The sequence below is a fragment of the Akebia trifoliata genome, unplaced genomic scaffold, assembly GCF_017979445.1.
Source record: "Akebia trifoliata isolate Shusen 1 unplaced genomic scaffold, ASM1797944v1 Contig00879, whole genome shotgun sequence".
In the NCBI taxonomy this organism is placed as follows: domain Eukaryota; kingdom Viridiplantae; phylum Streptophyta; class Magnoliopsida; order Ranunculales; family Lardizabalaceae; genus Akebia; species Akebia trifoliata.
In genome coordinates, this window is record NW_028237296.1 from 20,628 (window position 1) to 32,835 (window position 12,208).

Here is a 12,208-nt window from a genome sequence, read left to right on the forward strand (position 1 = left end):
GATATCTTTATTCGCCATAAAGATATCATTAATCTTGGCTGAGACCCAATGAGAGGCATCCACGTGTCAATTTTTGTTATTAATATTCCCGAGTACCCGATCATTCTGACCGAGCCCTCGGGAGGGGGTATTGTGGGGGGAAATTCTTGAGCACGGACGCGTGGCTCGATCAGGGGCCAAGATTAATGATTTGAGGTCGTGGCTCGGTTTATTAATCCCGACGAATGCATGTATTCGAAGCTCGGAACTGTGCCATCAGCTCGTAGGTCGGTATGACAGGTCTGACAGATAAGCCTGCAATAGACAGCCAGTTCTAACCACCCACGTCATGTCAGACCAAACCTGACTTTCTCAGAAGCGATAGGGCAGTTGCAACAACTCCTGCAGCTGACATGTCAGGGAGTAGGCTAACTACCCCAAGTCACCTCAAGGGTGGCACAGAAAACGAACAAGTCGAACACCTATATAAGGAAGAAGATTATGAGTGAAAGAGGTTCGAATTCTTCTTCTCTAAGCACATTACACTGATCAATTTGGCTAACTTGATCGTCGGAGTGGGCTGTTTTGCAGGTCCCCCGAGCTTAAAGAGAAGGAAAGTGTAGTGCCATTTCGTGCATCTACAATCACCATTATCATTATCAATTTGTGGCTTCCAAAAAAAAAAAAAAACGATTTGATTAGAAAAAAAAAAAATTAAGAACTTGGAAGATTAAAAAATTCAAAAAAAAAAACTTTTTAATTAATTTTCACTATTGAATTTTAGATTTAAATTTTGGAGTTTGGTAGACATTCTTTTTCAACACTTTCGATCAAGCTTAAAATATATATAGTAAGATTTTAAATCTTACCAAGTTAGTCATGTTAGCCAGTAAAGTAAGGGAGTTTTTTTAATAAAATTTCAACAGTAAATCTCTCATAAAGAAAATTCTTTTCTCATAATATACATGTGTATCCCGAGGAAAAAAATTATGATCCTAACACATGCTATTACGGGAGAGTATATCTACGGGGGAAGTGAGAAAATCACGACTCAAAAGTAAAAGAGTCGTAGGTACGAAAAAACCGGACAAACTCATTGATTCTTCCGACAACATGATTTTTTTCACGTGCTTTGCATAAGTTTCATTCTCTGACCAATAATTGTAAAGTTGAATTGATCAGATGAGACCCAAAATCTTAAATTGTAAATGGATCAGATGAGACCCAAACAAACCGTTAACTTGTAAGTCGACCAATAATTGTAAATTGTAAATGTAGATGGAAAATACTAGTCCCTCTATCAAGCAAACCGTTAACTTGTAAATGGATCAGGTGAGACCCAAAATCCGATCCATAACTAAACTAACCAAGTCCCAGTCCAAAAAAATATGAGAAATTAAGGAAATTATATTTTATGTTTTGTTTCAATAAATGAAAATTATTTATATTTTGTATATTAAATGGGATTTGATCAGATCCGATTGTTATTGGATCAGATTTGGATTTTAATATTGAGACCGATAAAAAAATCTAATCCAATGAGAGTTTGATCAGATTCTTATCGATCGGTTAATTTGAATCGATTATTAGTGGATTGATCCCAAGTCGACTAGGTAGTTTAGTGTTGATAAAGACTCATATAAACTTACCATGAAGACACAATAGAGGGACATGATTCTAGGGTAGCATCTTTAATGGTCTACAACTTGATATAAAAGGTCGTGAGATGTATCAAAAAACTTAGTCGTACAATCGGTGGGCTTGTTGTCTTGTATTTGGTTTCAGCTCTCTCCAATAAAGACACTTAAATTGGAACAAAAATTGATATATTTTAGTCCCTAGAATATAAAAGATCCTATTTGGGCTAGTTGTGATTGAATTTTGATCGGATTGGATCTTTATCAAATCGCTGTATTAGGATCCAAACCCAATTTTATATACAAAAACTAAACCAACATCATCATTTAAATAAAATGCACAATATACACCATGTGAAAATTGAAATTTTGACACAAAGAATTTGATAGGCCAAAGCTCACAAATTTTAGATACTAAAGTTTGACGGCCCATGACTTTTGAAATTTTTTATGTTTCCCAATTCGACGGTTTACAACCATCAAATTTCTGTCATCCTCCATTAATTTGATGGTTTCAATCGGTTGAAAAAAAATATTTGACAATGAAAAATTTGACGTCTTAGTCCATTGAATTTTGTGAAATTCAAAAGCCTTGGGTTGTCAAATATAAGTTTTTTATCATTGTGATGACTTTATACTTTCTCATATTTTATCGGATCAAGTCCATATCAATTAGCCATTGTTGATTCAAACAATCCAATAATTATTGGTTCAAATCCTTATTGGAATCTATGATTCTTGATCTAAACTTGAAATTATAGATTGAAACTCAAATTTCAAGTTTGATCTAATCGATTTACCACCCTGGTTCAAGAACCTAAAGAATGCATACATGCGTCTTCTTTGCCAAAATTTTCATTAATTTATATTAGTTATTTATTTTAGAAAAAAATGAAAGTATCCCTTCTTTCCTTTATTTTTATCATCTTTCATTTATGGGAAATGTTATCACCCAATATCTCACGGGGACGTTAGCTTTCTCCACTATATTTTTTTTAATAATATCCCTACCTATTTTATTTTTTAATGAAAAAGATAGGGGTGTGTTAGTTTTTACATAATAAATATTTGTTTGCATTAATTGTCAAAACATCTATTGAAAATAATATATTTAAATCTAAAGACTAAATGTCCTTAATATTTATTATATAAAAGACAAAATGGGTATTTGTAGGTGGAGGAAAAATTGGACTATTTGAAGGTGTTGAGATGGGCCCTTCATATTGACTCATCTAAGACGATTGGTTTGATATTTTAATAATATTAGTTTGAACCATATGGTTTTGTATTTTTCTTTTAAAAAAATATTTTTTTTTAAGATTTATTTAATATCTAACTACGATCTTGGGACTTAGCAATATATATTTGATAATCGGGTATCCCTGTAGACAGCGGACTAGCCCAGTATCTTTGCCCAATCCATAGACCATGGTTTTGTCCAAGGACTTGACCTGGGGCACATACAACGCCGCACATCACATGCACCAATTAAATGAGGGGTGCCCTCATGGGTAGCCCTTGAGGAATTAATGCTCAGGCTGGATATCAAATTCACGACCTACGAGCGTTAAATTTACCCTAGTACTAGTCCTTGGGGTAGTCATTATAATTAGGGAGGGGTCCCTTCACCCCCAACTTATTAATGAAAAAACAATCCTCAAATATTCATCGAGGTAGGGTACAGCCATAAATTTATAAAAGAAAATACGATAACTTTTAATTTGAAAAAAAAAATGGATAACTTATATCTTTAGTAGAACAAATTATAACTAAGTTGATATTTGGTAGATTATATGTTAATTTTTTTAAAGGAAAAAAAAGGTTTTGTAGTGATTTGAAATAATATTTTCTCATTCAATTCTTTGGAACCACAACCATTGGGTACTCGTGTTTCTTGGTGATTTTGGTTCCATTTATCTTAGAATAAGAATTAGATCGATAAAAATCAAAAACCAAAAATATTAAATGGTTACGATTATAAGTACCTTAGGAACCTGACCGGTTCACTTATTTAATAGTGGGTTGTCAATTGAAGTTTGCTTACTTAATGAAAAAAAATAATTAATAGACTCAATCGTACAGTTTCCAATGTAAATAGTTCCTATCTTTTGGTGGTAAGTTGATAGTCCATTTGGTAGACTTTTTATACATATCTAAACGGTCTCTCAACCCTATCTTTTTCCTTGTAATATTTTTGGAGTACCCCAACTACTCTTTTCTCATCTTCTTCTCATACATATGTTTTTCACCGGCAATTGTAAATGTTTCCAATGATTTTTTAATAAGTATGACATCATAGTCCTAATTTTGAACATTTAGATGTATTTCTTGATTTATTTCAATGATCTATAATAAAAAAAATGATCAACAAAACTTTTAATATTTGAAGAAAAAAATAACTTTTGATTCAAGTGTCTATTTCACAATCATACACAATCAAATTTAATGATTTTAAGAAAAAAGCGGGCATCATTCCTCAACTAAATAGAGCAAGTAAAATAAAATATAGTAATCTTTGGACATATTACCATAACAAATGGGAGCATTTGTTATCAATGTGTAAACCCTAGGGTGGTTTACTATTAGGTAGTTGATAAAGGAAACGATATAAATTAAGTGTGTTTCGTTAAATAATTTAAGTGTATGTATGATACAAGGGTATGTTTTTTTAAAATAACGAGAAATGGGATCAAAATAGTCTTTTTTATCTGCATTCATACACCTGCTTCCTACAAATGCAATCCGAAACGAAGGTCGTGATGCTACTAATTTTGATCCATATTTGTCTCCTCATTTTAGTGGAAAGTTGGAAGCTCACCAAAATATGGTGACTTATCCCAAAAATGGTTTTTTGGAATCTAACCCCCAAATGATCATAGCTTATTAATCACTTATATGTTTCTAATAAAATGGTAATGATGATGTTGATACCATGAAAAAATTAACACTTATACTTGCTTTATTCATGTAAAAAAAATTCTATCTAATCAAAATCTAATCTAAGAAGAAAAACAAAATATTCTTATCAAAGTCTTCAACGAGTTCTCCAATTCTTATCTTATTTTTCATGTACCATAATACTAGGTTTACCATCTTTGGTACCATTACATCATGATCTAGGGATATAAGTACGTTAAGAAACAATTTTTAGTGTCTCTACAAAGAGAGAAGCAAAAGCATCCATTTCAAGCTTGTTAAGAACAATGCCAACCTCCAAGCCATCTTCTCCATCTCTTCTCTCGCTAAGAGATATGGCTCCTGTGGTTCCTCCTGTGTCAATTGAAATCACTTCCACCTTTTTGGGCCTTCCCCACCCAAAATCGGTCTCGTAAACTGCCAATTTTGGTGACCCAGCAATGGACAAAATTTGTTCTGAACCCAATGAAAAATATTTAACCAACAAATTTTGTGCATCTCTCAATACTACTTCATTCATCGTTTGAACCTCATTTCCAATTGATTCTGCTGCAATAGCGATCCCATCTTCTCCAATTATATCTTTCATTTTTACATTTAAAATACAAGCCATCAAGCAATTACCAAAATATGTGATGGGCAAAGGAGGGTCTAGGCGAGCCGTGCAATCCACCGCAAAAAGTAAATGTAGCCATTCCTTGACATTTTCTTCATCTCTACGAGCTTTAACCAAGCAGACCCACACATAGGCGTATGTTAGCACAAATTTTGATAAACGAGATGTGGGTAATAAGACCTGTTAGAGAAAAAGTAGTCAAGAATCCGAAAGAATAATAGAATTGCAACAAGACATGTGAAATTGGAGGCATATATTCATTGCCTTTCAAGAAATTATTGGCTTCCTACTCGAAGTTTGAATTCAAATTTGCAAAAAGAGGCCTAGTGGGACTATCTTTTAAAGAACATAAAATTTGGATCTAACAAACAAATATCAAAATGCCCAATTTTATAAAATTCCATTTAACCCACCTAGGGCCATAACCTGGACGGATTGGCCTGAAGTCAACCCAATTAATGAGCAAGCCTGGATTGAGTTATGTAGAAAATGAGTTGAGGCTAGGTTGGAAGATCTCAACCTGACCTCAATTCGAGTTGAGAAGTTACATACTAACATATAAATGTTTTTATATTAATTAATTATTTTTAAAGTATATTTTAGTTATTTCTTCCTATAAATAATGGAAGGGGGGAGGTTTTTTTTTTTTTTGAAATTTTCTTTCTATTTGAGTCCATTGCTGCATATGTTTGCATATAGCAAGCATAGATTCCTTGATGATGAAAAATTAAGTTAATTAGGGCTAATGAATTAGTAACTCAATGGACAACATGACTCAAAAACTCGTCTACCTGTCAATGCAAAGAATAAAAAGCTCAAGATACACAATTGCAGATGGCAGGTCTTTCAAGTCAGTTGTGTATCCCGAGGGAAAGACTCTACTGTTCTTTGCCCATGTCACGTTGGTAAGTTTTTGAGTCACTCTTTCAAGTTGAGTTATAGAATAGCACTCTTTAATTAATGATAGTGACATTAAAGACTAAGGAGTAAAGGGATACATCATCGTAAAACTCTCAAAATTACCTAACTCGGCCAAGCCCGAGCTAATCAACTGATTTTAGAAGCTCAAGATAAACCCAACAAGAAGAAAAAATGTATATATATAGGGGGGCATTCAATGGCAAACTTTTTAGCAAACTTTTTGGCAAAACATTTTTCAAAACATGAGTTAGAGGTTTTGGAATGGGCTGATTTTTGGTGAGGATGATCTCTACGGTGAGGAGATCATCATCACCAAAAATCAGCCCATTCCAAAACTTTTAGCCCCATCAAAAACAGTTTACAAAAAATGGATGGTCCACGAGTTTTCAGCTTGTAAACATGGGTTAGAAGTTTTGGAATGGGCTGATTTTTGGTGAGGATGATCTCCTCACCGTAGAGATCATCCTCACCAAAAATCAGCCGATTCCAAAACTTCTAACCCATGTTTTGAAAAATGTTTTGCCAAAAAGTTTTCTAAAAAGTTTGCCATTGAACGCTACCCATATATATATAGGGTCCCGTTCGGCACCCTAAGTTTTACCACACACTTTAACAAACGCGTTTTGTCCTATACGGGTTAGAAGTTTCGGAATGGGCTGATTTTTGGTGAGGATGATCTCTATGGTGAGGAAATCATCCTCACCAAAAATCAGCTCATTCCAAAACTTCTAACCCCATCAAAAATGATTTACAAAAAATGGACGGTCCACGATTTTTCAACTTGTAAACAAGGGGCTAAACATTTCGGAATGGGCTGATTTTTGGGGAGGATGATCTTCTAATCATAGAGATCATCCTCACAAAAAATCAGCCCATTCCAAAACTTCTAACCCATGTAGGACAAAAAACGTTTGTTAAAGTGTGTGGTAAAACTTAGGGTGCTGAACATTTCCCATATATATATATATATATATATATATGGGTCACGTTCAATGGCAAACTTTTTAGCAAACTTTTTGGCAAAACATTTTTCAAAACTTCTAACCCCATCAAAAACAGTTTACAAAAAATGGACAGTCCACGATTTTTCAACTTGTAAACATGGGTTAGAAGTTTTGGAATGGACTGATTTTTGGTGAGGATGATCTCCTCACCGTAAAGATCATCCTCACCAAAAATTAGCCCATTCCATAACTTCTAACTCATGTTTTGAAAAATGTTTTGTCAAAAAGTTAGCCATTGAATGCTACCACATATATATATATATATATATATATATAATATATATATATATATATATGGGAAATGTTCAGCACCCTAAGTTTTACCACACACTTTAACAAACGTTTTTTGTCCTACATGGGTTAGAAGTTTTGAAATGGGCTGATTTTTGGTGAGGATGATCTCTATGATTAGAAGATCATCCTCCCCAAAAATCAGCCCATTCCGAAATGTTTAGCCCCATGTTTACACGTTGAAAAATCGTGGACCGTCCATTTTTTGTAAATCAATTTTGATGGGGTTAGAAGTTTTGGAATGAGCTGATTTTTGGTGAGGATGATCTCCTCACCATAGAGATCATCCTCACCAAAAATCAGCTCATTCCGAAACTTCTAACCCATGTAAGACAAAACGCGTTTGTTAAAGTGTGTGGTAAAACTAAGGGTGGCGAACGGGACCCTATATATATATATATATATATGGGAGGTTCGGCAGCCCTAAAGTTTGCCAAGTTTGGTGCCAAACATTTTTTGTAAATCACTTTTGATGGGGTTTGCAGTTTTGGAATATGCTATTTTTTGTAAGGATGATCTCTACGGTGAAGCGATCATCCTCACAAAAAATCAGCTCATTTTGAAAATTTTAACCCTAGTTTACAAGTTGAAGAATCGTGGACCGTTCAATTTTTGTAAATCACTTTTGATGGGGTTAGAAGTTTTGGAATAGGCTGATTTTGGGTGAGAATGATCTCCTCATCACAGAGATCATCCTCACAAAAAAGCAGCTCATTCCAAAGTTTCTAACCCATATTTTGAAAAATGTTTGGCACCAAACTTGGCAAACTTTAGGGCTGCTAAGCCATCTCATATATATATATATATATATTCATATTATAAATTTTAAAAAATATATACATTACGAGACCTGTTTGCTCATCTCCAGTCGAGTCACTACCCATTGCTTGAGCCTCTCAATATCGGCACGACTCATCATGAATGTGGCTCGAACCCGATCCACTGGAGCTTCATGGGCGTTCATTAAGAAGTGGAAGCATTTTTGAGAAATTTGTATTTGCTCCAAATTTTTCAAGTAAATCATCTCAAGCCCATCTGGGTCCTTCACCACTGCCCTATCAAAGAACGGAAGCGATTCGATGATCAAAGATGTATCTCCTCCTGATCTACAAACCGACGCCCAGGATTTGATGAAGTGGTTCGATGTTCGACCATCTGCAACCACATGATTAATGGTGATTCCAACACAAATCCCAGAGTTTGGAAACAAAGTTATCTGTAGCGCTAGTAGAGGAACTCGTTCATTGGACATTATTGGTAACTGGGCAACAAGATGATAGAAATCATGATTGTTTCTAGGGTGATCACCTATGAGATGATTGAAATCGTGAGTTGACTCGGCCACTGTTAAAGGGATTGAGTCACCATCTTTGTAGATGAGTTGGGGGACAGTGGAGTTGAGAGGCCAAGTGAGATTTCCAAGGAGAGGGTAGAAGTGTTGGAGAGTGAGTGAGAGAGAGTGTTTGAGGTTGGGAAGGATGGTGTTCATGAAATGGGTTATAGAGTGGTGTGATTGGTAGAAGAAGAGACGTTGGACAGGTGGGAGGCAAAGCCATGGTAGGTCAAAGAAGGTGAGAGGGAGAGGTGTATGAGGGATCAAAGCTTCTGATGGTGGAGAGACTTGACACTGTTCAAGTACCTTTGCCGCCATGAGAGAGACAGAGAGAGAGATTGTGTGTTTGTTGGGTGCAGTGTGCGTCGGTCGGTGGCTGTGAGAGAGGAAAGTTTTCTAACCACACATGGATAAAACATGATCCAATGCTATAGTAGTAACAAGTGGACGTGACTGGTTCAAAATTTTAGTACAACTATTTTCCTCGTATCATGCGTCACACCTTAATATATGTCAGAATGCTAACAGATATTTCTGATGCATGTCACGTCAAGTCCAACGCGGGTAATTTTGTCAATTGCTTAATACACGCGGAGAATACAGTGACTCACTTGACTTACTAAGTGGACAGATCTTAAAATCGTAAATCCTACCACTTCTTAATACACTGCTCTCTCGAGATACACTTCATTTATTTATTTATTTATTTTTTTTTTTAGGAAGTGCAATCATGTTTTCCGATGAAAAAACATAGTGTTGTGAATTTTTTACATCGGTAAATTGATTGAGTATGCCACCTGCAAGTCATTCGATGAATATTCAAATTGAATTTTTAAATAATATTTTAATTATTTAAAATTATTTTTATATTTTAATATATTTAATATATATAGATTAAATTAGTTGATGATAATTATAATACTTATCTTTATCATCATCATCATCACCTATCTGAATTAAAAATCACTAGTTTTAAGAAAAAGTAAATAAGGAATTTTTTTTTCATTATTATATAAGAGATGACTATAGTCAAGAGGTATGTCATTAATTTTAAAACAAAGGATTACTACAAATATTCTCAAATAATCACTATGAAGGTCATTTTTGTGATTTACCTCAAGATCTAATTTTTAACAAGATCATTCATCAATAAATCATAGAGATCATGAAAAAAATAACGAAAAAAAAAAGAAAGAACAAAAATATTTTTTACGTGGTTCGGCAAACGTGCCTACGTCCACGGGCTCAGGGAGCTGTTTCACTATATATCTCAGATTTACATAGTCTCCTTTTCCCTTCTCCATCTTTCCTTTTCCCCCTTTAACAATAGCCTCCAGGTTTTTAAATAGAGAAACCTTAATTAGAATCTTAATCCTAATTAATTACAATTGACCATCTTATTCATTATCTAAAATATCAATTATATGACAAGGAGATTAATCCTTTTAAATTTGAAATGTTCCCTAATAAGATAAAACTCTCTTTCAATTATGCCACATATCCAACTCGAGACGCGTATTGATGGTGCGAATGGACAATCAGGATAGGAGACAATTTTAGCCCTCCACATAATCCCCTCTCGAAGGTGGAGATCAATGTATTGAGATCCGCCTTCAAGAAATACTTCTGACCTGAGTGAACTCCATCCCTGATTTTTAAATTAGTATGATTCTTGATCTCCCAAACCTATTTTTTGCAAACTTGATATCCAACTTGATTGAGCTCCCATAATAAGTAAATACTTCAATAATATAATTGACCGCAAGTTGGTCTTAATTTTCATAATGAGTCAAAACTTTGACAAGTGATAGAAGAACCAATCAAAATCCCAAATCGGACTTTGATCCCAGAATGATCCAAGACTTAAATAAATAAGAAAAAAATCAACTGAAATCCCAGATCGGGACTTGGATCCCAAAATGATCCAAGACTTTGATGAAAAATCACATAATCGATCGAAATCCCAAATCGGATTCCGATACCAACATGATCCAAGACTTAGATAAATAATCATAAAACCGATCGAAATTCCAGATCAGACTTGGATTCCAAAATGATCAAAGACTTTGATAAATAATAGAACAATCGACCATATTAGATTTCGCATCTCTTACCTCATAAAGTGACGCTCCGGTCCTCACACGTCCGTGAGGAACTGACCTTATTAGAGTTTCGTGTCACTCACCTCATAGAGTAACACACGGATTCACAGAGGGAATCAACCTTATTGGAGTTTCGTGCCACTCACCTCATAGACTGACACACAGGTCCGTAGAGGGAATCGACCTTCTCGCCTTATAAAAATTTACTGAATTAACTTGAAAAACTTGAACCAACAGAGATCACAACGTTCATAAAATATAATCATTTTATCTTTGTGGGTTAGAATTTTGGGTTGAACCTCCCACCTTAACGGAGTCCTTAAACTCAATCAAATTTGGTACAAGGTTAGCCCCCATACTACTTTTAAATCGAGCCTCCTCAAGTAACAAATTAAGTCACATAGGACCCTTATTACGAGCTCGAACTAAATTCCCAATCATATAACAATAAATTGAATTATAAATTAAGCTACTTAACTAGGTGGAGTTTGTAGACTCGACCGAATTAGGCATATAATTAATCCTAAAAATTTTATTCTGTCGAATCAACCAAACAAACAAATTGGACTCAACCTAGGCCCCCAAACATCAACCCCCATGTTAATTTTACGATGAGTTAACTTGCGTAATAAATAGGATCACATAACACCCTTAATTATGGGTATAACCCGTGCCCACAAAATATAACTTGGCTTAGCGAGAGTGTGTGAGACCCTAAGTTCTAAATTGTAAATCTTATGGTGTAATAAGAACCTCTCCAAATCTAATGTGTGCTAAGAGAAGCCTTGAGTCATTGACTCAATCTAGTCTTAGTCATCAATTGAATGTGCACTTTTTTTTTCTTGGGTGACTCGTGTTACATAAGATTTTCTTGATTTGACCATGTCAATACCAAAATAAATCAACTCCCTGGTGTACAAAAGACAATACTCCAAGCTTTACTGTCACACATTCAACCATTCCATTATTTTCCATGAACGTGAGAAATAAAATTTTCTTATGCATCCAGCATGATGTATATGCTAATAACATAATTTAAACCCAATTCCCATTATCATAATTTAGGTTATCTTAACTTTTAATGCATCAATGTTTACTTTTTACTAAGAAGATGCTTCAATGTACATAAAAAAAAATGATGAACATATGAGGTAACAAAATCTTTATAAAAGCTTAAAGTAAAATACTGGTGAAATCACAACTCATGTGATACTTTCTTGAAAACACGTACCTGCTGTTATTAGGGCACTTCCTAACAATATCAAAGCCTTTTTCAATAACATACCTTTATCAAGGGGAGTCTGACAATATCAAAGCTTCTAAACCTTCTCAATGCCTCCCTACTACATGTTTCTGTGACGGTGTTAATGCCCCTAATCCAATTAGATCCGTCACTGCCCCATTTACCG

General features: G+C 34.6%; 1 protein-coding gene across 1 annotated transcript; it reads right to left on the reverse strand.

The window, feature by feature from the left end:
- Positions 1 to 4,549: 4,549 nt before the first annotated feature.
- LOC147380918 (anthocyanin 5-aromatic acyltransferase-like) lies at positions 4,550 to 9,146 on the reverse strand. Its single transcript, XM_086431054.1, has 2 exons — positions 8,215 to 9,146; positions 4,550 to 5,328 (listed from the first exon to the last, which is right to left on the reverse strand). The coding sequence occupies exons 1-2, from the start codon at positions 9,013 to 9,015 to the stop codon at positions 4,750 to 4,752; spliced, it is 1,380 nt and encodes a 459-aa protein (XP_086287180.1). The 5' UTR covers positions 9,016 to 9,146; the 3' UTR covers positions 4,550 to 4,749.
- Positions 9,147 to 12,208: the final 3,062 nt, after the last annotated feature.